The sequence below is a fragment of the Haliaeetus albicilla genome, chromosome 4 (genome assembly GCF_947461875.1).
Source record: "Haliaeetus albicilla chromosome 4, bHalAlb1.1, whole genome shotgun sequence".
Lineage (NCBI taxonomy): Eukaryota > Metazoa > Chordata > Aves > Accipitriformes > Accipitridae > Haliaeetus > Haliaeetus albicilla.
In genome coordinates this window covers 36,987,773-37,015,294 of record NC_091486.1, presented here as the reverse complement: position 1 = coordinate 37,015,294, position 27,522 = coordinate 36,987,773, and the positions used below count along the sequence as shown (strand labels likewise).

At 37.1% G+C, this 27,522-nt stretch overlaps 1 protein-coding gene across 3 annotated transcripts in view; it reads right to left on the bottom strand.

The window, feature by feature from the left end:
- Positions 1 to 27,522, bottom strand: part of CALCRL (calcitonin receptor like receptor) — a 69,672-nt gene that overhangs the window by 29,297 nt on the left and 12,853 nt on the right. The window contains exons 2-5 of one of the 3 annotated variants that reach the window (XM_069781931.1): positions 14,485 to 14,630; positions 2,975 to 3,074; positions 1,819 to 1,963; positions 200 to 310 (exon numbers count right to left, since the gene is read on the bottom strand). In XM_069781931.1, coding sequence (XP_069638032.1) covers positions 200 to 310; positions 1,819 to 1,963; positions 2,975 to 3,025 — 307 coding nt within the window. In that variant the 5' untranslated portion in view covers positions 3,026 to 3,074; positions 14,485 to 14,630. Of the gene's footprint in view, positions 1 to 199; positions 311 to 1,818; positions 1,964 to 2,974; positions 3,075 to 4,270; positions 4,362 to 14,484; positions 14,631 to 27,522 lie in introns of all 3 variants that reach the window. The other 2 variants (XM_069781932.1, XM_069781930.1) reach the window with 2 other exon arrangements.

Sequence of the window (27,522 nt, the reverse complement as noted above, 5' to 3'; positions counted from 1 at the left end):
CCTCAAGGACATATTTCAGAAAAGAAAATAAGTAACTTATCAGTTTTCTGTGTGATAAAGGGAAAATGCAAATAATGGGTTTGGAGTTACAGAAATTCTGGAGCATTAGTGACTTGAGTAGGGCAAACAGGAGGCATCAAGCACCCAAACGCTCATTTTATTAAGAAATATGTTGATGTAGAAGCCCATGCACACTCACCTGATGGGTTGAAATCCTGAAAGTAGTCAGGACAACGCTGTACTGACACAGTTCCGGCAGCAACATCACTCCAGCACAACCAGCCATCCCATGTCCTGTTACAGTAAGGACCTGCAAACAAGTAGAGACCTGGTAATAAAATAACAACCATTCTTTCACAACATTCTTTCAAAAATAAGATGTAAGACTGCATAAAGTAAGTTTCTCACTTGCAGCAATGAGAAAAAAAAGAAAATAGATAAGATTTAGCAGTAATTAATTAAAACTCCACTTAATAGAAATAGTTCCTTATATGTACATTTCTTCGAACACATTTTAAAATCCATCATCATTCACCTTGAAATGGTCTGCATCTACAATTTACAAACCTCAGATCTAGAGCACAGTAGGCAAAAAAACCTAAATCAATTCAGACCAAATAATGTACATTAACAAAGAGCCTTAAGCTTGCAAAGACCGTTTTACTGAACGAACTTACATTTTGGATGTATACCAAGCCTATACGTAGGTTTACTAGTTCATTGAAAACACAGTGGTATCGTAAAAGCCATCAGAAAGGCTGGCTGGGAGGCAGCCACAGCTCCTCTGCCTCAAGCAGAGCTAAGCCTGCAGCGGACATCATGGACAGACAGTTCTCCAAGTGCTCCAGGGAAAGGGAATCCACAGTGTCCCTCAAGAGCCTGTTTCAATGCCTCACTGCACTCCCATGAATGTTAACATCTAAAATAAACCTCCCTTGAGAACAAACTAGGGTTTTATAAACAAATCCTTTCCCAAAAGGCACACAGAATGACTGACCCTCTCTACAAATTTGAAGATGTTTTTAGTATCTTCCTTCAGTTTTCTTTTTAAGACTTAATAATGCCCCGATCTCAAAGGCTGCATTTTTCAAACATCATGTAATTCCTCCTCATCTGAAGATTTTCCAATTTGTCTAGATCCTTCTGAAGCTGTGATGACCCAGGCTAGCTGTAAGCTTACACTGTCATACTCATATCCATTTCTGACCTCCAGACATTCAGTTCCTCCAAGGAATCATTTCAGAAAAGAAAAAAACTCATTGTAAAAGAATGCAATTACCTCTTCTTGCCTCAAAAGCCATTCAATGTTTCCAGAAGTTATAAATTCAGAAACAGTGAATGCTGTGACAGGTAGAGCTACTGAGGTTAGCTCGGAATGAGTTATCAGAAAAAGCATTAATGATACTAACACAACCCTCAAAGTAGGGAAATTGTGTGTATCAAGATACTTTCAATTTTTAAAGGCAGATGTGACCAGGTAGACAGGGGTATTATAAGAGCATGAAATGTAATAAAGTGGTAAGATTAATCAGTCATCATTTTTTAATCTGGATATCTATTTACATTAACATTTTCTTATCTCATCAGAAATAAAAGCTTTGTGTTATATAAGAAGTGGTGCTATGGGCAGGTAATATAACATATTACTTTATCTTCATGAATCCCATAGTGATGTTTCTAAAAACTCATACAGTTACAGCCTGAAAAATGATTGCTACCAAGACAAGAAATGAATATAACTTAAGGGATCCTGAGTTACTGTAATCATGTCTGTGGACCATTTGCCTTTGTAAAACCTTATAAGAAAATTATCTCTACCTTCTTTCCTATGAATAGGATCTTGCATAATTTTCTGGTAGCATTCATACTGTGCTGTCATAATTTTATTCCGTGTAACACTCAGTTGAGTGAAGTCCTCCGTCATATTCTGATGCCCTTCAGATGGTATAGCAGTGGCAAAAAACTACGAGGAAAAAGACTTTTTTTAGCAAGTCATGTACAAACTCCAATATAAACTTCTTAAATGTCAATCTTTTTAAATACTATGTTTTAAATATTATTTTACTGAAGGAAAATTATCTTCAAATCTTATTACTGACAATATGATTTTATGTTTTTATGGTTCATTTAGTAATTCTTCTTACTACTGAATCTTGACAAATATCTCCTGAATGAGCATGGGGGAGTAACAATCTGCAAGATTTATAAATAATAATGGAAAAATGCTTAGAAAGCACTGAGACAGTCAGAAGCATATAAACAGCTTTTACAAAATCCAGTAAAATATATCAAAGCTACATTAGTCTAAAAGGCATTTAAATCAGGCCCCAAATGATCCTTTATGAAAAGAGACTTTCCATATACCATATGTGCTGAAGGTTTTGTCTGTTCAGAGATATTTGGTTTCTCTATAGTCTTGGAAACCATGAAGTCAACCCTCAATACAAAAAGGTATACATAAGACATGACATCCACTTTTATAGTTATTAAAATAATAACAATAACAATAATAATAATAACAATAATAATAATATAAGAAAGTGGATCTTGATCAAAACCTGAACCTTTTAAGTACATTTTTAAAAGAAGTTAAATATTTTATGGGAAGCTACTAAACTTCATGGAAAAAACAAAGCTGCAGATTGAAATACTGTACCATTGTCATACAAGGGGTGAAATTAAAAGTTCCAAGGATGCCTTCTGCATAGTGCTGCTTATATGTCACTTGTCAACTGTTACTGTAAAGTTCTCTGCTAGCAAAGGATACGCTGGGTTCAGCAGAGGTAAATACTATTTCTGTTCCTTTACCACCAGAATTAAAAGGAGAACAGAATGTAGATAAAGATCCTACTGTGCAGAAACTACATTTGAACACAAGATTAGTTGTTTCTGCATTTCCATATTAATAATTTCTATGGTATTCTGTACACAGTTGTTAAATCTGGAAGTGATTTAAAAAATCTGTAAGACTCACCATAGTAACTGATAAGAACACCACCAAAGATGTGATCCAGTTTTTTGTCATTTTTACATCTGGTGCAGTGAATTTTATATTATAGTTGAATGAACTCAAACTGCCATGGAAAAGAAAGTAGGAACAAATTTAGTAATTCATGAAAGCCAGAACTGATAAAAGACTTCATATTTTCTTTCTGAATTAAGACAAATCAACGAAGGCCCTCTCAATTTTCATTCACACATAGTGGCACTGTGTGATATACATGGAGATGTACAATATGATGTCAAAAAAATGCACTCAATTCACCAGCAGTGAATTCCAGCAGCAGGGTTTTTCATGCACTGCTGCCTCCATTGCCTCAACTAAGACCAATTCTCTGGAGGGTTTGGCTCAGTCAGGTAGCTGGTATCAACTCTAACAGATGTGTAGCAATTAGCCCTGAGATACGAGTTGACTCCTGGACATCTCTGCCTTTGGGCAACCATAGCAAACTGCAGTTCAGTTTCCTCTAAAGTAGACTTAGACTTTCACAAACACACACACACACTATTATTTCCTGTTCTCTTCACACCAGCTGATTTTTGATTTTGCCATTTCTGCAAGAACTGATCTAGCAAGCAGCCACTTCATCTTGAAGTTACAACTTCGCAAATATGACAAATGCAATGCAAGAATTAACTGTGAGCTGTAAACTAGTTTCTGTATCTGCAGTAGTTGTAAACTAGTTTCGTTATCTGCAGTTTGAAGAAAACAGAACTACCCAAAACAGCTATAATCATCTTACAGTGCAGGCTATTCTTGGAATTGATTCTTGAAGTGTAAAATGCACCTAAAACATAAAATATACAAAATTATTTATTAAGCACCTAGACCACCTATTAAGCACAACCCTGCTGCGACAACTCCCTCAAAAGGAAGGGAAACATATAAGAGATTTCTCATGCAATATTTCACTGTGTCCTGAGGTTGCCTGAGAAGATCACAAAGCCAAGCCTGGAATTGATGTAAGAGCTTCTCTTCTGCTTGTGTGGTAGCAAAAGACCTCTCCACATTTAGATTAAGTTGTTACAACTAAACCACCTTTCAAAATCTAAGTATCTCACTGTACTAGCATCAAAGAAGCTATTACCAGCCAAAATAAAGGGGACCACATCTGAGTGAGTTTAGCTCCCTTGTACAGACTAATTCACTACAAATAATACACGGCTACTTAAGACATAAAACTCACATATCCCAAAGGTCCTTCATATACCTAGCTCAAAAATCCCACTGCTACCAAAGCAAGAGGGCTGTTGGGAGCTGAGTACCTACATGCAAACCTGTCTTCTGACCCAAGCCACATTCTCCCTTGGATCACACTTGCTCTTGTCTTTGGAAGTTTTTCGTATCCAGCAGTCATGTCCTACAAGCAACCAGTGGATGACAAACAACTGATAGTACATTAGCCAGCAAAAGTAATTTTACAAAAAGCCCATCCTTTAAAAAAACCCCAGTCTTAGTCACAAAAAGCAAGCATTCTATATCTACTTCTTTTCTGCTTTTACACTGAGACTAGGTCCTCTTAACACAACTATAATACAATAAAGAGCATTTTGTAGGATATATCGACTACAAAATATGAGATCACTGCTGTTTATTGTACAGCTTAATGCAAATACAAGAAATGTGTTGTAAAAACAGTTACTGTTGTGCCTGTTTAACCCAGGCTAAAACTGTATCAGTAATCTTCCCTCTCTTTTTACCACTGGCATGCAATCCTCTAATACTGATTGCTGGAAATTGCACAGGTAATTCAGTGAGACACTGAAATTCAACTATGCTGTTCTGAAGGCTCTTAAAACACTAACAGGAAGACCAATCAACATACGTGAAATATATTCTCAGTTTGAGCTAATACTTCTCTGGAAAATCTACATGATGAGAACTACAGTGAATAGAAAATTGTAAAAACCACTATGTTAACTAAAGAAAAACCTAAACATCTATGTTTAGTGACTAAAGATTGACTGAAAACCAAATACAAATGAAGATATCTAAATAAGCAAAGAGGCAATACGATTTGAATTCTGCATGATAATTGGGGGCAAGGGAGATTAACTGAAACCCATCACAAGTTTCATTCATTTATAGTTGTGTCTGTTTACCTAGGAAGGGGAAAAAACCAACACTGGCCTTCTAAGGAAATTGGAATTAACTACTTGGTTGTAAAGTAATTGAGTAATCTTCGCTCTTCAAAGTATGCCAAAGTGCATCTGCACAGGTTTAAAACCCAGAAATGATGTGCACTGGACAAGAGAAGAGACCAAACATGTAGAACATAGCAACCATAATTTAGTGTCTCTTTTTCTGTATATGTATACAAGAGTTCAAAATAATTTTCTCTATAATAGTTCCAAAAATCCTTGTGCTAAAACAAATGTTGGATGGCAAATCTAAAATGCATATTCAAATATTGCCCTCACTTAGCCTTGCTTATTTTTATTTACCTAGAAGATACAATATCATATAAACAACAGCAGAATTTATCTGCTTTGATTCAGAGTCCATGATTATTTCTGTTTCACAATATCAAAAGTCACCCTTTAGCTCAGTTCCTTTAATGGTCCAAATCTTTTCATATCTAGTGGTTTTGTAGACATTTCCTATCAACTATTCCAGTATCCACTGCTAAACTATTAATTCTTCCCAGGAGAGAAAAGATTAAGTCAAGTCTATAATTCACTCTATGCTTTACACTCATTTCTCACAGCTGGTAACTGCAAAAACCCCCTATATATATATATCTATATCTATATATATATAAAATCCTTTTTCTAAACAGCACTACTTTTGGACTTAATTACAAAATGCAGGATGAAGGTCATTCAGATGCCTATTTGGACTTCAGGAAAGCATTTCTTGCATCACTACATGAATTAATTCACTCATTATTTATTCCAGTTAGTTTGGACAAGAACTTTCACAGGAAGATTAAAAACTTTCTTAAGAATGGACAGCAACTTAGTCCATTGATTGAGGTAGCAAGCCAGTACTGCTGAGAAAGTCAGGCTGCTTTTATTAATCATCTGTTCTGATGAAATGCAAACCAAATGTGATTCTCAGGAAGTTCTCTCCTTCTCAGAGCTGGGAGGTATCAGATGCACAAGGAAAAGAAATTAATAATAGAAGAGACCCATTCTTAGATTTCTTTAAATAATAATGCTTCCCAAGTTGTTGTTCTGCTATTAAACATCTTTGGAAATTCTACTGTGGGGGAGACAGGACAGGACAACTGTATTGGACCGAGGTTAATTTGAGTCTACTGAATGTTAGCTTCAGGGAAAATATGGTGGCAGCTTAGAATCCTCCGACTCCACTCTGTGACAGTGGGGATCTGAAAAAAAGCCAGCAGGACTATGATTTTCATGACAGGTATTGAACGATACTATAAGTCAGTGGACACAACACCACAACTACCAGCAGTCCTCTGGCTTAAGTATTTTCCCAGTAAAAGGTATCATCAGTGGGAAGAGAATGGGGTATTGCAATAGCAAATCAGATCTTCAAAATCTCATTTTTATTTTTAGTGCATGTTGAACTGAAGACTGGGATAACTTAAAAAAATAAAATAAAATGGAACTGCCTGTTTTTCCTCTTTATTACATTCTCTGTTACCCAAATTAATGACACTCCAAAGGCCTATATTGTGTTTGTCATTGATATCAGTAACATCTACTGAAGAAGAAGGAATTCAAAAGGAACTGCAAGCTTAACTTAGCCAAATTAGTCACTGGTATAGCTTTAACAGATGTTCACATTTCTCTTCCTCCTGCTTTCTCCACAGAGCCATCCTGCCTCATCAGCTGTTTCTACTTTTAACCTTTTCCCATCCTCCCAAGAATAAATGTCATCCTTGCTGAGCTCCAGACACTTCCTACTTCAATGATACAGCAAAAGGGTTAGAAAAAGTAGTCAGCAAGAAAAATCATTTTTTTAACTTCAATCACCTGACCACATTTAGTACAAAAGAAAATACACAGGCAGCTTCTACCTTAAGCAGTCACCCTTAAGTCTGACTTTAAGTCAGAATGCAACTCTGTAGGAGTGGGATAGGGGGGAGAGTCTCATTATGTCATTGCATGTACATTCATACACACACACAAACGTTTTTCACTAATTGGTAATCTTTGATTTTGCCAGGAAAAGAAAAAACCCAAAACAATCAAACCCCAAAACATTTTCAGTATAAATTACATATCTTGCAGTGTGCTATACTCTTGCAACACTAAAGTTGAACATGCGCAAATATAGCCGTATAGCCTTCCTCTCTGACTGAAAATGGGGGCCAGAATGGCTATTTTCTTGACCACCACACCCCCCCACCCCACCCCCCGGCTGTTGTTCTAGCACTCCCTGATTTTGTTTTGTTGCCATATCTCTCAGAAATAGCTATACATGCTATTTTGTTATTTCTGGTTCTTTTTAGAGGGAGGCATACAACTCAAAGTATTCAAAGCCCCAGGCAATGTTTGGTTGTTTCAACCCAATATATAGGCAAAACCAAGAAGTTGGAAAATGCCCAACCCTTTTCAAGCATCCCTAATTTGAATTGCTGTAGTACACTGTTAGGAAAAAATCAGTAGTCTCAAATGGAATTACAGACAGAGTCTTTACTGATGCAGATTCTCTTCTAACTAAAAGGGTTTTGCAAGTGGGCAGTACCAGCAAACATTAATACACACCAGATTCATTTAGTCTTGAAAGCAGACTACAAAATCTCCATACTTACCTTAGAGTGCAATGCATGGCAATTTGGAAATCTTCCTAATCAGGTAAAATGCCCTTATTTCTGAGTGAACCACTTCTGCGAGGATTTGGACCAAACTGCTCTGGTGGTATCACATAACAACTCACAGCTCTATGTGTGGGAATTACTCCATCGTCCTAATAATTATGGAGTTAAAAAGGCTCAAAAATAATAGTTATGGAACAAATCTAATAAATGCGGGGTAGTACAGTTTCACAACACTAGAATTCCCTACTCACAGCCACTCTGAATTAAGACCCAGGCATCAGCAGTTACAGACTCCTAAAACAGGTGAGGCAAAAGATCAAAAGAGTTTGATCCTCCCTGAGGCAATTTTTACAGCACGGAACCATAAGCACTTCACAGCTTCCAACAGATTTCATTGCACTATTCTCTTCATTCAGTTAGTGACAGGGCTTGTTTTTTTTCAAATATAGTCTCCTTCACTTGAAGGAAGTGGTATATACCCAAATATGCCAGATCTACATGTTGCTGGATTTTACCATAAACAAAATTTGACTTACTATACTGGTTTAAAACACTGGTACAACTCAATTGTGATGCTAATGGAACTGCTATAAGAAGGCATTCCTATCCTCACTGCAGATATTCTTTCAAACCCTCAGTGTGACCTCCTTTCTTCAAATGAGATGGGGCATAGATCAGGAAAAACCAAACAACAAAAAATAAAAAAAATGCTCCTAATACTATTTTGAACTCATTAGGAGTACTATGATAGAACGTTGTGTATACCACCAACCAGTAGCAAGCAGCATCATAAAGACAGAAAACTGCGAAGAGCTTTTCTGAGAAATGCAGTGGCTTACAAAGGGATAAACTGAGATCCCTTCTTGCACTGCAGAATCAAGAGACTTACAGGGTGCATGAAGACCTCCACAAGTGAATCGATAATTAGGAAAAGATTTGCAATATTCATATAACCACCATGAAAAGTACTATAGGAAATAAACCCCAAGGTTATAAACATGCCGAGTTTCTTTAGACGTCTCATTCTCTGAACCCACAGCATTGCTCACATGCATGGAGACATTATAAAAAAATGCCACACTGAAACGTTCCTCCTTCTACCTTTCTTTCCAGGAGTTTTTCCTAGGGAGCCATTGTGGCACAATGGCAATTACTCTCTTCTTGAGAATTAAAATAAATAAAGAAGAAACAGAGCAGTATATCTCAATTTTACTGTTCTAGTATTTATTTTATAACTTCATCATGCATTAGGTGGTGGTTAGGCTCATATGAGAAAGTACTCGCTGTTTATTTCTTGGGCCACATGCTATGCACGACTCAAGGTCTCAGGCTTATTGCAAGTAGAAAACTAGGTCTAGTTCGCAGAGATGTTTCACATCTTTTATTCTCTCTATTAGCACGCAGATTTTTTTGGTTTTGTTTTTGCATCAGTCTAGTTGCTTGCCAGAGGCCTTGCAGAGTTTGCAGAACCATCTGTAGATAAGATTACACGGATTAAAGTATTCCTGTGTATTTTTTTCCCTTTAACAGATTTTGGCTACCGTTCAGCTAAATTTTGTCTGCTGCACCCAACAGACATTACTAGCAGTAATTGACAACACTCTTGGCTAGTTCTAAATGCCTAAAACCATAAGAACCTATCATAGAGTGATGGTGGTGCTAGTTTTTCTCTGGGAGGAGGGAACCCTCACTATTTTGTAACGCTTTTCTTCTTCAGTTCACAGGTTTGGATGACATTGTAAATTATCCTGAGAAGAAACATGGGCTATGGAGGTCCAGTGAAAAACCAAACTAACCAACCAACCAAACACCAGAAAAAAACCACTACAACAAAACCCTCCAAATGAGGGTTTGGATGAGGAAACGTCCACAACATTGTTCCTCTGGAATATTCTGCAACTTCTGCTCTTGGGCAATGTTACTCCTCTCCATAAAGCAGACTGCAGAGCTGACATGTTCTTGTGTCTTTGTCCATCACACCAATTTTGGCTCTTCAAAACAGAATTTCCACTGATGAAAGGTATTTCCTCCTTGCTTTTACATCGACAGGTCTTCTCTCGGCCTCTTTGCTTTCAATGCTTTTCCTATCATTTATGAAGGCTCTACCCCTCTTTCTCAAATATGATGAACTTTCTGTTGACTTAAGAACATAGGAAGCCAGCAGTAGCAAATGCTGCAATTGCGTGTGGAAGACAGACAAGGACTCAATTAGGGTTATAGTTACAATTAGGCAGGATATCTAACTGTGCCAAATAAATGCATCATATGAATGTTAAAAATATCAAAGCAAAGTAAAATTGTTTAGGATAAGTAAGAGACACAATACTCCACACTTCCAAAATCATTTCACAGTTTTCTTGGTTATAGTATTTCCTGCCTAAAGTACTGATTATTTTATCTTCTAAACAGAAACCTCTATCATGAGTCTGATAGTGCGATACAGTAAAACTTTCTTATTTCTAACCTGAAATGAGAGAGCAAGAGGTGGCAGCTAACATAAAACCACCTTTACTGCAGAAATCAGTTCCCCAGTAACACACTTCTTTACATATTTTATCAAAATACAAATAACTCTGGATAGTATATCCCCCACTACTTACATTTTTTAAATTATAGTATTTTTAACACTGTCTTATACAGTGATACTAACACCCAAAATGCTTCCTTCCTGAGGAACTAGTTGTTAAATGAAGGTAACTGAGATTCTGGCAAAGCAAATCTTTACCAACAGACTGACAGGGCTTATTCTCAGAGATGCAACTGTGATTTCCAACAGTTTATAGTTATTAATGCCTCCATATTTTTCAGTGAGTGTATAATTCTGTAAGCACTTGTTATACTTACTTTACAAACTTAACCCTTTTCATCCCATAGCCCTAACCCAAACTGTACCTTGATGCCTAAAAACAAACAACATAGCTACATATGTTATTAGGCATAACTTGCCAAGTTCACTTCAATGTTCTGTAAGCCATGGCATTTAAATTCTGTAGTATTCATTCAAGCACAAACAAACTTAGAAGGAAGGCTGCTCTGCTGAACAAAGTTACTTGTAAAATGCTAGAGTGGCCACTATCAAACACCCTAGAAAAGATTATTAATGGAAATGAAGATGACAGCAGAATAATGAATTATTAAATTCCAATAGCTGATTGATTAAGATGATTTAGTGCTGGTACTTCTCTTTTTTCTACCATATAGATTTCCTGCTATAGTAATTAAAAAATGTAGTTAAAAACATATTCAGTAAACTTTCCTGAAATTTCTCTTCCTCCAAAGGAACTGTTAATGCTGTGGCAAGGATGTTCCAATTAACATGTTATTTTAAATACAAGGGGATTGCTTATGACATTCTTTCTTTTCCATGGATTTCACGCTATGAAAAAGTTGGAGAGCTCCCACAGTCTTACTAGTTATATTTTAATGCCTCATTACCCTTTGCCAATCTGTATTCCTCACGTGTTCAACAAAAAAACGCCATAATTGAAACTGGGGCAAGATATCCACAGACATACACAGCAAAACTTGACAGGCCACCCCCCAAAATTCATAGGGATGTGTTACTGATGTGACCTCAAACCCAACCACACAGTATAGCAAAGCATTGCAAGTATGCCACTGGAGCTATTGAATCTTCCTGCCTGAGCCCAAATTCTATTGCTTCATTCCAAATGCATATTAAAACTAGTGAATGTCTTAAAGATTTTAGGAGAGGCGTCCAGGAAATGCTGAAGGGTGTGGGGGCTGCTCGTTACTGAGAGCAGACATTGACTTCTTTGCTATGACTTTAAGAGAGAGAACAGAGGACCTTAACCACATGCTCCAATTTAGAGAAGACAAAAATGTTTTCCATCTTGCTTTCCTCAGTATGCAACAAAAGTGTAACCTGGGAAAAAAAAAATAATGACTATAGTTACCTAGATACAATTTTATATATGGATGACGCTCTCAGTCATATGATTTAGTTTTAGGCAGTTCTGCGATGAGCAGGGAGTTGGACTCAGTAATCCTTATGGGTCCCTTTCATAGAATCATAGAATCATTTAGGTTGGAAAAGACCTTCAAGATCATCGAGTCCAACCATTATCCATGCCCACTAAACCACGTTATGGAGTACCCCATCTATGTGCTTTTTGAATACCTCCAGCGATGGTGACTCAACCACTTCCCTCGGCAGCTTATTCTAATGTCTGACAACCCTCTCAGTAAAGAAATTTTTTCTAATATCCAACCTAAACCTCCGCTGCTGCAACTTGAGGCCATTTCCTCTTGTCCTATCTCCAGCCACCTGACAGAAGAGACCAGCACCCACCTCACTACAACCCCCTTTCAGGTAGTTGTAGAGAGCGATAAAGTCTCCCCCCAGCCTCCTTTTCTCCAGACTAAACAGCCCCAGTTCCCTCAGCTGCTCCTCATAAGACTTGTGCTCCAGGCCCCTCACCAACTTGGTTGCCCTTCTCTGAATACGCTCCAGCACCTCAATGTCTTTCCTGTAGCGGGAGGCCCAAAACTGAACACAGTATCCCAGGTGAGGCTGCACCAGTGCCGAGTACAGCGGGGATGATCACTTCCCTGCTCCTGCTGGCCACACTATTTCTGATACAGGCCAGGATGCCATTGGCCTTCTTGGCCACCTGGGCACACTGCTGGCTCATATCCAGTCAGCTGTCAACCAGCACCCCCAGGTCCTTTTCTGCCAGGCAGCTTTCCAGCCACTCTTCCCAAAGCCTGTAGTGCTGGACCCGGCACTTGGCCTTGTTGAACTTCATATGATTGGCCTCAGCCCATTGATCCAGCCTGTCCAGATCTCTCTGTAGAGCCTTCCTACCCTCGAGCAGATCAACCATCCCTCCCAACTTGGTGTCATCCGCAAACTTGCTGAGGGTGTACTCGATCCCCTCATCTGGATCATTGATAAAGATATTAAACAGAACGAGGCCCAGCACCGAGCCCTGGGGAACACCACTTGTGACCCGCCGCCAACTGGATTTAACTCCATTCACCACAACCCTCTGGGCTCGTCCATCCAGCCAGTTTTTTTAATCAGCGAAGAGTACAACTTTCAACTTGAAATATTCTATGACTCTATGATACGTGTGAAAAAATATGGTATATTCCTCCAAAGAAGATTTCTCTACCTCCAAGCAAAATTATTACTGTTCTGAATTAAAACAATGGCAGTATGAATTTATGATTTCATCAGATAGACCTTAACACTTGTATAAAAACCCTTGCTCAGATGTCTGAAGTTTTTTTTTCCCCAGAGACTGCTGCTTAAAGGCTGCAGAGAGTGAACTGCTGCTCTGTGTATCCCTTTCAGTCACTGTTTTTATCTGAATGACTGTTTAATGCTGTTTACCAAGTAATGACCCAAAAGAGATCCGAAGGTTTCTTTGTGAAAACGTTTACAGCATGAAGTCATTTTCTTGACTGGCTAAGTTTTAAAAGTTTCTTATTATTTCTTCATTGACACGTGCTAATTTTACAAGAACAGTATTTCCACAGTTCAAAGACTTTTCTCAAGGTCAGAATAAGGCAATGGGAATAGGAGAATGCGTTAACCAAAATACATCAGGACTTTTGTTTTTTTTCAGAGTGTAACACTCAAGCTTTATCTCACTGGCTGCAGCCCAGTTCAGCAGTTAAGTGTATTCTATGAAAACTCAGAGGTTTTATATCAGTTTCTTCTAGATTTACATTTAGAAATAAGAATATTTACAAACAAATATACACAAACATGCTCTCATTCAGTTATAAATAATTTTTTATAAAGTTTTAAGATACAATTTTTTAATGACATTTTTAATTTTAAGGTGATCCATGCCACACCAGCAACTCATGGCAGGATGGGGAGGGAGCAGGTGGCCAGGAAAGGGAACTGCTTATGCCAGCATAAACACAGTGCTGCTGCAGCCACTGCATCAGAACTGGTGTCCTAACTTTGGGTTCACCATTCGTCAATGACTTGAACAGAACTGATGAACCAAATAGAGATAAACTCTCCATAGAAATGTCAAGAAGCACTATGGTCTTCTGATTTTGTGTTGGATTTCTTTCTTTTACTTTTTTTTATATATAATATAATACAAAGAACTAAAATATCCCCTAAGCAGTTTTCTTTTCACAGGCAATAATTTTGGTCTGGCTGAGAATGAATTTTCAGATGGGAAGTTCATGCCAAATATCAACATTTTCTCTCACGGGACATTCCTGATGCATTTACTATTCCAAAAAAGTTCAGGTAAATTTAAGGCAGCTTTAGAAAAATTCAGCTTGGTATACTTATTTAAAACAAAATAAACCACCAGCTACTTCAAAGCCCTTACCAGGTCAACCTAAGTTACCACAGTTCAGAACATTTCCTCTTAAATTTAAAATTTCACATGCCAAAAGTCGAAAGTGCAAGATCTGGAATATTTCACCCTTTGAATATTAGACAATACATGTTATACTGTGCTAAATTATCAAAACGACTAATCCGTCCTGTAGCAAAAGCCAAGAACAAGCAGCAGCCAAAACCAACCTTTTGAATTCTAGTGGTCTGAAGCTTGTCTCCTTTGCTTTTAATTAGCTACAGATATTTCCCATATGTCCTATGTTTTTCCATCTGTTATATTCCTAAAATGGCATTTCAGCAGCAAATGTTTTAAATTGGGCTCACACAGAGTATGCTAGTGATAAAGGAGCTTGTGAGACTCAAGAAAGTTAAAAACCAGTAGTAGTTAATCTCAACAGTATGGAAAGAAATTACCTTCTATATATTTTTTGAAGTCTATAGCTGAATATTGGTATATGCACACCTTCTTGAGACCCACACAGACACAGGTCTTGACTTCCAAGACTTCCAAGGGCCTATACTCAGTACAGTGAAGAAGAGCAAAGGCTTGTGGATAACTTCTAATGACAGAAAAGAATGGACACACATACTCAAAGGACAGACTAAAAACACCACAGTGTCAAAGCTTTTGTTTTTACATTTATAACCAGAGGTTTTCTTTTGATGTATAATCCTCCTTCTCCTCACAGACTAGCCGCAGAAATCATATTAAGGTAGCCATAAAGTAGGCAGAGTGCTAAAAGGTTTTTCTATCCTCTACATACATCTCCTTCAAGTGAAGACGTGTACCAAGATATTCCTACGGCCAATGATATTTTACATTAACATCATTCTCTGTCAATCTGGGTTAACATTAGTGTGGACAAATTGAGGAAAATATCATTCATCAAAGTTTCAAAGTCTTCTAAATGGGAATTCCCTTCAGCTTCATCCACACCCCACCACACCCACAGGAATATTGACATAAGCACAACTCTGACACTGACTGAAGCATCCAGGAGTGAATAAACACTTGTTTTGCTAGCATTGCTGTCAGTTTAAAAATTAATTACAGGATCATAGCAATTAACTAACCAGCTTAACAAAATGAGAAGCATTTGCCTGAACAAGAAGCAAACTGCTACAAAGTGACTACACTAACCTCACTTACAGTATTTGCCCTATGCATTCCTCATACTTATTTGAAAGTGTACACGGAGAACAAAAAACAACCGGTTCCAGTATAAACACAAGAGTTTCAAACTTTTCTTGTGTCACATACAATCCCCCAAAAGGCAGTGATGACTGTTTGGACAGCTAAAGCCATATTCAACCAACTAGAACACATTTATGTGGTGATCTTTATAAATTATCTTTGACAACGTGCACTTAGTTTTAAAAGAATAATTTCTCTTTTACATGAGGACAGTCTTTTAGTCTGAATATGGAGTGTATCTAAGTAGAAATCTTTAGCACTAACTGAAATAATACATTTGTATACCTTTTCCAAAATACCACTTACATAAAATGTCTTTCACCTGAAATTGTATACATCAGTCATTACCTGAAAGTGAGAAACTAACCCTTTTCTAATTTTCAAATTTGTCCATTAATTGTCTCTTGCAGTCTTAAGTCTTTTTTTGAAATACTAGAGATTAACAACAGCTGAAAACTGGATGGGGCCAGGTCTAACTGGCCTTATATTTTAGTTGACACCCTATTACATTTTCATGCTGTTAATAGAAATGTGATTCTGTGCCATTGACAGATTCTACTTGCAGAGCTTATGCTGCTGGGAAAGATGTTAAAAGTTTGGAATAGCAAAAGCAGTTGGTGGGTCATCTAACAATTTAGCTGGCATGCAATCTGTAAACCACACACATATTTGAAGGTCAAGCACTGCACTATTTCACATCCTCTGAATGAGGACTGCAAGAACGACCATTACTAGGATTTTGATATTATTGCATAATTGCATTGCATATTACTGTCTTTTTACAATGCATTCCATCTGTTTCACATAGCTGTATAGTAACACTGCAGCAGAATGAAATGTATCATTGCACATTATCGCATAAAATCCTCTGCTCTTTGTGAAGCTGAGATTTTATAGACAGTGCCAGCTGCAATCTGTAGGAAGCAGTGTGAATGTTTCCATGAATTCAGTTAAAGATCATATGCTCAGGGTGTGGCCGTGGGAAAGACTAGTGTATCTTACACACAGTCCCTAAAGTCCAATTAGTGTTCCTTTAATTACAAACAGACTTTTCCATATCCTTTTGCAGTATTCCACCCTGACTTACCTGAATGCAAACCAAAATAAAATATTAGCTATGAACATTAAAAATATTACATAAATTGGACACAAAAATCACTGCTTTGATAAACTTGAGTCTCACTTGGCCAAGGTACTTCATGAAGATGAAATATTACCTACCAAATGTAATAAAACATTACAAGCACTATAGGTACAGCAGAGGAATGAGAATCAAGCACAGCTATTCTGGGCATAAATTACGTATAAATGTTATTTATATGTCATTTACACATTAAGCACATTATCTCCCCTCCAAATGTAAAAATAATAATAACAAAAAGGCAGAAACATGTAATGGAAAATCTCAGTTAAACCTTGTCAAAATTGCAAGCAACTGAAAATTTCCACTGCAAGCATGGAAAATATTAGGTGGCTTTAATATAGGTGTCCATATTTTCTGCACACTCACATCCTGCATTTATTTTCCTGGAGAAAACAAACAAACAAACAAAGAATTATCATACTGATTTTGCACTCCATTAAAAAAATCCCCGGCAGAAACAAAATGCATGGAATTTGATAGGATGCTTTGATAAGGATAATGTCTACCAAAATTAAGTTAAAACATATTAAATTGAGTTTGTAATTCTACAATTCTCAATACTACAGTTCCTGCCATTGGTCTGCCAGCGTCTCAGCTGAAACTGCAGTACTCACATTCACTAGTTTTGCTAACTGACTTTATAGCAAAGCTTCGACATCAAACTTTCAGGCATTATTTACCTCAGACTGAGGTACCAGAAGTCACTATGAAAAAATAACCTTTGCATGCATTTTTTTATTCTTTCCTGCACCTTTTAACTTAATAAGACACCTTAGAAGTCTCATCCATTTCATGCACACGCATTTTATTCAGAGACTCTGGACTTGCACCCCTCAACTGTTTCCCTCTCAAAGCTGTATTTGTGTATCCTGTTCCACAGAGCGTGCAAAACTTCAAATTCATCTTGCTGAGAAATTTTGTTCACTGCTTGGCAGGGATTTGGAGGGGCGGGGAAGAATTTTCCAAGTGATGGGGAAAAACAGTACAAAACTTTCATCATCAGTGGCCTTGACATTGCTGGACCCAACGGAAACACCACCATCCAACTGATCCCATGCGAGGGAACCATTCAGAAACAAACAAACAAAAAAATCTGCATTTATTTCTATCAAGGTAGCTTATGCCAAGCTTCCTTTGGTGAAAACCAGATTTCTCCTGCATTGGCTTCCTCCTGCTGTTGATAGAGCAGGATATTTGCTGAAACACAGCAGGGAATGAATGTGATATTCTGAATTAATCAGCATACATGATGGAGAAAGACCTCTGTTCTCTTCTGAAGCTGTAAAAACAGCTATCCCTTTTTTTTTTTTTTTTTTTTTTCCAAAGGAACTATCAAGTGCTTTATTGGCGAGATGCATAACTAGGCCAAGAGCAGACATAAAATTTCTGTACTACTTCTTAACTGGACACAAGTCTTGCTGGCAAATGAATTCCATAACAGGTACGTGTCTTACTGACCCTGTAAGTGATTTTTTAGAAATAAAAATGCTTGGCTATTGCTACAGGTCTACACCACACAAAGAATAGGTGACATTTCATGAGCTAACTTGTCATTGCCCTAACATCTCCAGGTGTCTCAAAAGAAATAAAAATTTACAGGAATAAAACCTGGTTGGTTTCCTCCCCACCCAGTAAATATATTTCCCTTTCTCAGAAGAGTATTAGAAAACAACTACTGCACTAGCATATTTTATAACTGCTCAATGCTGAGGATAGTGTATAAAAATCACAAAATTATATTTATTCTTCACTTTCTTTTGCAACATCCCAAATCTTTAACGAAGTGTGCACTGCTGAACAGTTGTTGCACATCATTGCAAAACTAGTGGTGGTTTAATGATGGCATTAATTGTTCTGGATATCGTATAAACATCTTATAGACTAGGAAGCAAAGTACTTTTTGCTTTGTCTAAGCAAAGCATAAAATGGATCAGATACAGACCCTGGTCTAGAGGGACACCGATAACTTTAGCTATATTTGGCTCGTTCTATTCTAAAAGACAGATATTAAGTCAGTAAGGCATTCAGAAATCAGCAAGCATCATTTGCAACCACCAGACTAAGTAAATTCATTCCCGTATTGTTCCTATCAGACAACTTTGAACTTTGAAGTCATTATTGATCCTCAGGCTGTCTCATTATACCACTTTACAAGGCTACAGAGAAAAGAAACAAACCTTTGATGAGTGTTTTTAGGGAACAGAGAACTTTAAATCTGAAGTGGCCATCACCCAGGGATATGAACTCTGAACCCCATTTGGCTGGTCATCTCTGAGGGTCAGACATTACAAGGAGGATGACCCTAAAACATCTGTTGAAAATCAGACTACCAAACTGATGGGAAATTCAGACTAATCCAAATGTGGGAGCCAAATCAGCTACTGAAACTATACAGTGCTACCAAATGTAGAATGATTATACTACGAGGAAAATGGGCTCAGTTCTAAAAATCAAGAAACAAATAAAAAAACCCCTTTGATGTAGTTTTTCCTTTAAGGTCATAGAGAAGCACCAAGAAAGAACTTAAAGGGAAGATGAAAGTAAGATAATTAAAAATACTGATCCCGAATCAAAGAGTTGAGAGTCAGTTGCTATCTTCAGTAAGGGTTTTGTGAAGGAATTCTTAAGCAATGTCTGGCTCTTAAAGACATACCTATTGTGAGAGGTATTTTAACCAGCTTAATATCTGACAGACAATCCTGAGAATCTAAATGTCTTTCAACTGCTAATACAGATATAATTTTCATTCATATAGGAGAGAAAACCAGTGAGAAGTGTAGTGTTTAGAATCAGTCTATTCTGATTTACATTATTTGAGAGGCCTACAAAAACTTGCAGATAAATTTTGAAGGATATAAGGAATATATCCTGATGCATCTGAGGAAAAAAAAAAAAGTGATTTGCCCATCACCACATTGCATGTTGCGTCATATCTGAGATTTAAATATCCACTCAGCAATTAGCAGTGGATTTACCATCCATTTCTGTAGGGATTGTCATCAAAGGGACTGCAAAAAGAGTTAAAGTCCTTGGACTAAATAAAAGAATATCCAGACAAATGAAAAGTCAGGAAAATATCACCCAATATTTCTGCTAATAAATTATCAGTAATTTATTTTCTACAGCTGTCTTTCATCTGCAACTGTACTTACCTGTCTGTAAGATGGTCTCAGACCAAAAATCTCTTCTCAGGCTACGGTTTGGACATTAATGTCTGTGGTATCGCTAGGGCCACTTCAGATGCTGAGTTTAAAGGAACATCTCCCACAAGATATTCCCAGTGTTAAGAGGTGCTTGAGTGAGACAATCTACCTTAATATTCTCTTTGCACCTAAGAAACACGAAGTAGGCTCTTCCCCATACAGCAAAGTGAAGACATAATCATTACCTTAAGTGACCTCCTGCGTCCAGCTCTATCCCTTTCTAATCTCTTGCTACCCATTCCAAGCACTCACCCTACAGATTGAATTGCATATAGTAGCACTGTGGATGACAGTTTTTTCAGCCATCTTAATAATGGTTAAATGATGTGCCCCAATAACCAAATACACCTTCACATTGTGTACTACTTGTAATTTTCAACTGATAACTCAAGACTGCCTACTTTGTAATAAAGTGTAATGAAACACTAGTGCTACATTCCACTGAATAACGGTCACCTGCAATATACAGGCATTACTAAAGGTGACTTAAATACTTGATTTTAACAATCTGGCAATCAGTCACATTGATTTTCATGATTCTTTCATTCCTCCCCAAAAGCCCTAAGAGGAATTAGAAATCTATTCCTAGACACATAATCACAAAGGAATCACACCTATTCATCAAGCCATCGTAGCCAATGAGAATCCTGAATGCAGCTCTACAGCACCCCAGACAAAATAGAAGCACCTGAATTGCATTAGGTTTTAAATACTTCTTGATTTTTAAAGTGATAACTTCATGACAGCAGCCAAACTCATTGTCTCATTATTATTACTAAAACTTATACAATTATAATGCCAGAATGAACTACGGTGAATTAGTAGTCTGTCCTGTTAAACATGTGTCAGAGGACAAGAATGTTAAGAAAGGACAGGAACCATAAGAAAATTATTATTACTTGAATAAGAACGTATTCCTAGATTAAAAATGTGAAAAATATTACAATGTAAAATAGAATAGAATTACAATGTAAAATAAATTTAACTTACATTAAAATAGTATGCATAATATATATAAGAGCTAGATATCCACGTTACACCACAGGAGATTCAAAAACTAGTATCTGATAATTATCCTTATCAAATATCAATTTTAAAAAGCTGCAGACATAAGATTCAGATCTTTATTTAGATTTTGAAGCACTCTCACAGATTAACAGTGATTTTGAACAAGTCTACAGTCCTTTTAGTTGGGGAAATTTATTCCTAGTGCTGGCAATACACCAAGGATTTCTCAAATCTCTGCACTCAAAACAAAACAATAGAACTGAAAGGGTGTTAACTTCAGAAGCTAATTATAGCTTTTTAAGTACCAGCACCATTAACAATTTTTCTGTCCAAAAAATACCCTGGGGACATTCACAACACTTGTGGTGCAGTGGAAATGGACCTGCCTAGCTAACCACGATCACCCTTTCATTTTTAATTGATCTTTTACAATAGCAGAAGGTGAACAACACATATGAATATTGTAGAAAGTGCAAAAACATTAGAAATAAAACCACTACCTCCCATTTTGATTTTTCTACAAACTGCTAGTAGCATAATCAGTCCCTAGTATTAATTCCATTTATATCATGGTTGCAATCTGCAAACACGCAGATGTTACTACATACATCCTGCATCTTGCCAACACTACTCCTCACATGTATAGGTAATGAGAGAGATCAAGACCAACGGCTAAGTTCACTTGCCCGCACATAGGCTCCTTCCTAGCGCCCTTTGAGATGCTGTGAGGGTATAAAAGACATTTGCTAAACCTGGCCCCAGTGTCTCTGGGGCATCCTGTATGGAGGCAGCCAGGCCTGGTGGGCTTCCCAGGCAGTAGCAGATGCCTGTGTACTGGGTAATCACATCCCACCCTAAACACGTAACACTACAAATCCTTCCCCTATTAACGGCTTCCCTATAAACAGTTTAGCTGACGGAGCAGGAAGAAAGAAGAAAAAAAAAAGAAAACACAAAAAAACCAAAATGAAAATTTGATGAAGAATAAAAAAAAAATAAAAAATACACAGTATGTTTATGTTTTGTGTTTCCTACCAGTTTCACTAAAGTAACTAAGTCATGACATGCCCGGAGCAGAATCAAACAACTCAAAACCAAAGGTCGTGCGAAAAGGGGGTCACACTTAAAGACTGGATCACCTCCAAAGACTGCAAAGAAAGGGCAAATTGGTAAGTAAAATTTTCAATGAAATCCCAGCAAGAGCTAGAAGAGCACTATGAAAATTTTGGGTAAGATCCCAACAAAGAGCTGAAACGTTGACGCGGCATGGTTGTTAGAATTCAGAAGACACCTGGAGGAACGTTGCAAACGCAACTTGTGCAGTTTTCCAGCAACTGTAATCTATTAGAGTCACTAGGGCAGATGAATACTGTAGGCTGTGTTTAATTTGTCCTGTTTACACAGGCTTTTTTTTTTTTTTTTAAACAATGTATACCAGAAACATGGACAAATGCAGAAATACGGAGTCATTTTTACAGGAAACAGCTCCTCCCAGAGTTTAAGTGACCAAAAGATTCAAATGATCTTGAAGTACAGAGAGGAGTTGGAGGAAAGGGTGGTATCCTTTCACAACAAAGATTATTTCTACTTAAGTATCATTATCTGTTGAGCTTAGACACTTGCTTCTGTGATTGTAATTGACACTGCTGGGCTTTGCCAAACAGTCCTAGAAATGGCAGCTCTGAAGGTATAATCTTACAAAAGGAGTACACCAGCACCCTTCTCTACCTCCCGAACGAGCTCAAAAGAAATATATCTTTGTAGAGACAATATCCAATGAAGATATATATATTCAAGGAGAAGTGCCATACTTTGCTCAAATAAGATCAGACTGTAAATCTAGACAGTCCCTTGAACAATTTGTAAGTTCTCTCAAATAAAGTATTTTTACCACAGAAGTAAGAGCTGAAAGGAGCAACCAGATCTAGCATAAGGAGGAAAAAAAAAAAAAAAAAAAAAAGAAAAGACAAGCATCCGCATTGCTGTATTAGGTCTAAGTTTTGCTCAAGGTCTCTTCCATGGACCTTTGGTGACTGTTCAGCTGGAAATTAAGGGCCCAAGAGATTTTTCTGAAAACAGTAAGGGATATCCTGAGTCCCAGCCAGCAGTCTAACAATACAGCTTCCAACAGCCAAAACTGTGTGAATTGTGTTATGAACATCATTCGTTACTGCACTGTGTGCTTATGGAGCCTTCATATAATTGTATTTTAACTATTAAAAGTGGTTTATTTATGAAAGATGCTACACTTCAAGTAATAGGTTCCTACTCTATAAAAATCAAAACATGATTTTGAATTACTTTTTGGTTTTCAATATATTCAGGTAGTCAGCTTTGAAAGCCACGCTGTGTAATGCTAATTTATTTCTTGGGAACACAAAATTAGGCTGTGAAAAGTCTATTCCATACTTCACTTTCATATCATTTGCACTCTCACATCTGACCAGTATAATGTGGAATTTTCTTTATGATAACCTGTTCTAGGCTTCAAGAAAAAAAAAAATCCAAGACCAAATAAATTTAGAAAACCCACCTGGTTTATATTAAATTCTCATTGAAAACCTATGTATCTCCACTCTTTATCATAAAATAGCTCAAGTGCATTTCTCTAAGCAACATCCTTTCTCTCCTACAGGACTGTGACATAGGTGGAGCTGATCACTGTGGGATTGGATTAGTTTCTTGGCAAAAGTTGTTATGACGTACTTGCTGCAACATCCTAAGGTTTGTTAGCATTCTTCATCCTAGCTGTATCTACCACATCCCATAGGGATAACTAAGGAATTATTGCAGAAAGCTATTATCTGAGCTATGGATTTCAGTATTTTGTTCCTCAGGGCCGTGCTTTTGTGTTATTAGCTGCATTTAATGTCCAAGGGATGCAGTGCTTCAGTAACTTTCAGTGTTATTTGCACATTATTTCTTGTTTGTACTAAAAACCATGGAAGTAAGAAAGCAGAACTGCTTAAGTTATAAAAATCTACAATTTCTAAAAGCAAGTCTTAACACTCTTAACATAATTTATCTCCCACGCAACTGCTAAAGAGCTATAAGCTGTTTAGAACTGTGAAAATCTGTTTGTAAGTCCTGCCATTTTTTGGTACATCTGACAGTTAATTTGGATTGTGGTCTTTTGATTTAACTGCAGAGACAGACTTGTTGAGACAACTACAAGTGTGAGTCTTCACACATCTATCATTCTCCTTGTGCTACTTCTCTCCTCGCAGCTTGATTAGATATTGGGAACCAACTGCTCAATGTTATTTCTTCGGTGTTACTCCCCTTAAGTCTTCTGAGGCTTGACAGCTCTCTCAGCCCAGGAAAAGCCTGGGTGTGATCATGACTCTTCCCTGAAAAGCTTTTTCATTACAGGAACTGTGATTATATTTCTTTTACTCTTCTCCATGCTCCATTGGCCCTTACTCCCTCATGAGAGAAAACAGTCATTGAAATATAACTACCATGTTGAGGGTGTCAGAAATTATTAAAATGCAGAATGCTTCATGCTCACATTATTAATCCAACTCTCTTCTCATGTTGATGTTGGAAGGAGCAAGATTGGAGTAGCTGGTGAGTATTGATCCTGTCCTCAATACCAGTTGCTGAAATGGTCTTTGCGCACATGTTTCATTACCATTCTTGGAGAACTGAAGTTGTAGTCTTAGCAAGCATACTGCCTAGCTGGCAAATATGAATTTTGTCACTATGACAAATAGCATTTATGAGAAAGTAAACTTTAGAAAAATAAAAAAGAAAGTTAGGGAGCAGTGGTTGATCAAGTGGTTGAGCAGTGGTTAAACAAAACACAAGTATGCCTTCCTTTCTGTGCTAATTCTAGGAGAAGGAAGTCAATACAGTTAATGGTGGATAATTATAAAATACTGTGTTACTTTATATAGCCCAGCATATAGCTTGCATAAACACTAAAGATCTTTCATTTAACTGCTTTCAGACACTGGCCGGATAATACTATACTATCTTTGTTAGCTAAATTTGTAGTTAGATAAAGATATGTGAGTTTCAGATTAGTAAGTAGTTCCCAAGACCATCAAGAAGAAATCATTTTTTCTTTAGGAAAAGCATTGCAAAGATAAATTCAGTTTCTTCAGGTGATGCATACAGTTTTTTCCTTTCAGGAAGCACCATGCACAGGGTACAGACAAAAGTCAAAAGAAGGATACTAAAGCTCAAGGGCCTGAGACCTGATTCAAGACAGGAAATCTTCCATTCTGAGTGTGAAGGTTCCAATTCATCTATACCCGTGAAACAGCAGTAAGTATTGTAAAATAAATTAAAAGCATGAGTTGGATTACAAAAATATAATAATATCCCTGTGATATTCCAATCCCTGAAAACAACATGTCACTGCTAACAAATAAAAACCATCTGTTTCCACAATACTAATGAGCAATTTGTTGTGGAGCCAAAATTTTAAAACCTTAAAAAAAAATAATCATCAGGATTGGAGAGAAGGTGACAGTGGGAAAGAGAGAGCTCCATCCCAGTATGTGTAAACAAACTTGTGCATTTTCTTTAGTTTACTGGAGAGTTGGTATGTTTGTCAGTTTTACAACATTTCTCAAGCTACAGTTACAGTTGCAAGGTACAAATATGTATACAATATAGTATGAATATATGGTATGATTATATATACACCATCAGCACCTTGAAACTGCTTAAGCCAGAAGATTTCTGGTCCTTGTGTTATAAAAGTCATCCAATAACCACTTCAAATTTGTAAAAACTAAGCTATTTACTCAATTAGGTTCAAGAACCAGGAGCGAATTCACAAATTAAGAGCAAAGGAAAACAAAATCAAGTCTGTCAGCAAATATAAGCACATAAAACCATCTCAGAGTTGAGAACAGACTATTAGTAGCAAGTCTTCTCTGACCTGACTTATTTGGAGGTATGTGGTTTCCATTATGCTGTTTTTACTGCAGCAGATCTGCACATTAAGGGGACAGAAAAATTTTGTACAAATTTATACAAACCGGGGTGGGAGGGTGCTGTGGCTGAAGTCCAAGGATCAGGAATTGATGAACAAATTCAGTTCATCAAATAAGTAGCAGCATAGTTGGAGAAGCCATGCAGCCTTCTGTATACTTAATGTTCTTCCAAGCACAATAAAGCTCCTAGTTCCTCCATATTATTAACAGAGTGCAAAACACAGGCACAAAAATTTAACAAGTACAATTTTGAAACTAAACTCATCAATGTTTGCTGAACAGAGGGTGATACAAAGATGCTAGCACAGGTCTGCTCAGTGCAAAAAACACTAACAGTCTACCAAGAGCTGGATTTCCCCCCCGCTTATTCACAGTGAATACATTTTCATAAGTCTCTCACCTAATACAGGATTTTATGAACATTATTCCTATATGCAAATATTTCCTCAGAGCAGCTGCAACAGTACATAGGTGCTAGAGAAGTACATTTTCCCCAGAAAAATATATGTAACTAAATAATGATAAATTCTAAAAGAGCACCCTAATCCATTTTGTAGTCACAAGTTGTGCTGACCAATGTTTTCTCCCTCACATTCGCCACATACATAAAAAGGTTTTCCTCCTAAAATGCAAATTAATTTAAGCTTATGTGATCATCAAACTGTATTTTAGGAGAATATGGATGCTAATGTCATAAATAAAATTTAAACCACACATATCTTACTAGTTTACCTATTATAGAATCAAGGAACCATAAACAGGAGTCACCACTGCATAATATATATTTATCCATATATGCAATGTATGTCAAATGTGTTTTTGTTTGAATGATTATGTTTACAGATTTATATCAGTGAAAGATGAAAAACTTTTCCAGTGAGCTCAATCCTACTTCCCTGAGAAAAAAACAAAAACAAGAAACAGCACCAGCTGCTTGGCAGGGCTCTGCAAGAATGATAACATGGTCTCTGAGCACTCTTGTTCAAGCAATGGAATTAATTACTGATGAATACTAACACAGCAATAGCACTGACAACTGCATCACCTATACTGTGTAACAAACAAGCTGTTTGCTCATGGTGACTGCTGTTTTAATGCGGAGCTTTTCCAGAATTATTTTTTGCATTTATTGTACTTCTGGAGTAATATTTGAACTAAGTAGCCGACTGTGTCTAAAACTATGAAACATTTACATCTAGCAAAGATTTGGTAGTAAGGAGAATTTGATATAGCAATAGTGTGCAAACTCATTATTAAATCTACCTGAAACTAAGCACACAAAAAACATTTCCTTAAATAATATCCACACACTAACTTGGGTCAATAGCCAGTAGTGATACAGTCATAATTAGAAAATGAGTATGAACAGGTTCTATAGTTCATTTTGCAAAATTCTCACCACCCTCTGCTTTAACAGACTGCTGTTCATGAAAGATGACATTTATTTCTAAGAGAATGGAGAATGATCAATCTGAATAAAAAACATTAACAAGGGAAGTGGACAAAGGAAGTTCTTAAACAGCTGAGAAGACAAGAGTGGAAGAACAGAAGAGTTAAAATTATCAAAAATCTTTATATAAAAAGTGACAAAGGAAAAACTGCAACCAAAAAAGACCCCAATCCCAAAACCAACCCCCCCCCCCCCCAACCCCCAACCCAAAAACCCTCAACCACAAGCTCTGCTGTAATTGTGTGATTGTATAAGTGTCTACACTTTTTTGGATAATGTTCCAGATTTGTTGGTCTGGAAATCTGGACAGGAATCTCATGAGAATAAGCTTTCTGATGATATTTTAGATACTCCCAGGTTATAAGCCTGCCAGAAATAATGCAAGAGCAGCCTTTTTCCATAGTATATTTGTACTTAGATTCCAATTCCAGCAGAAGAGTAGGAACTGCAGAGGTACGTGAACTTTAAAGAGGGAATGATCAGTAATAAAACTTTCTTTCCCC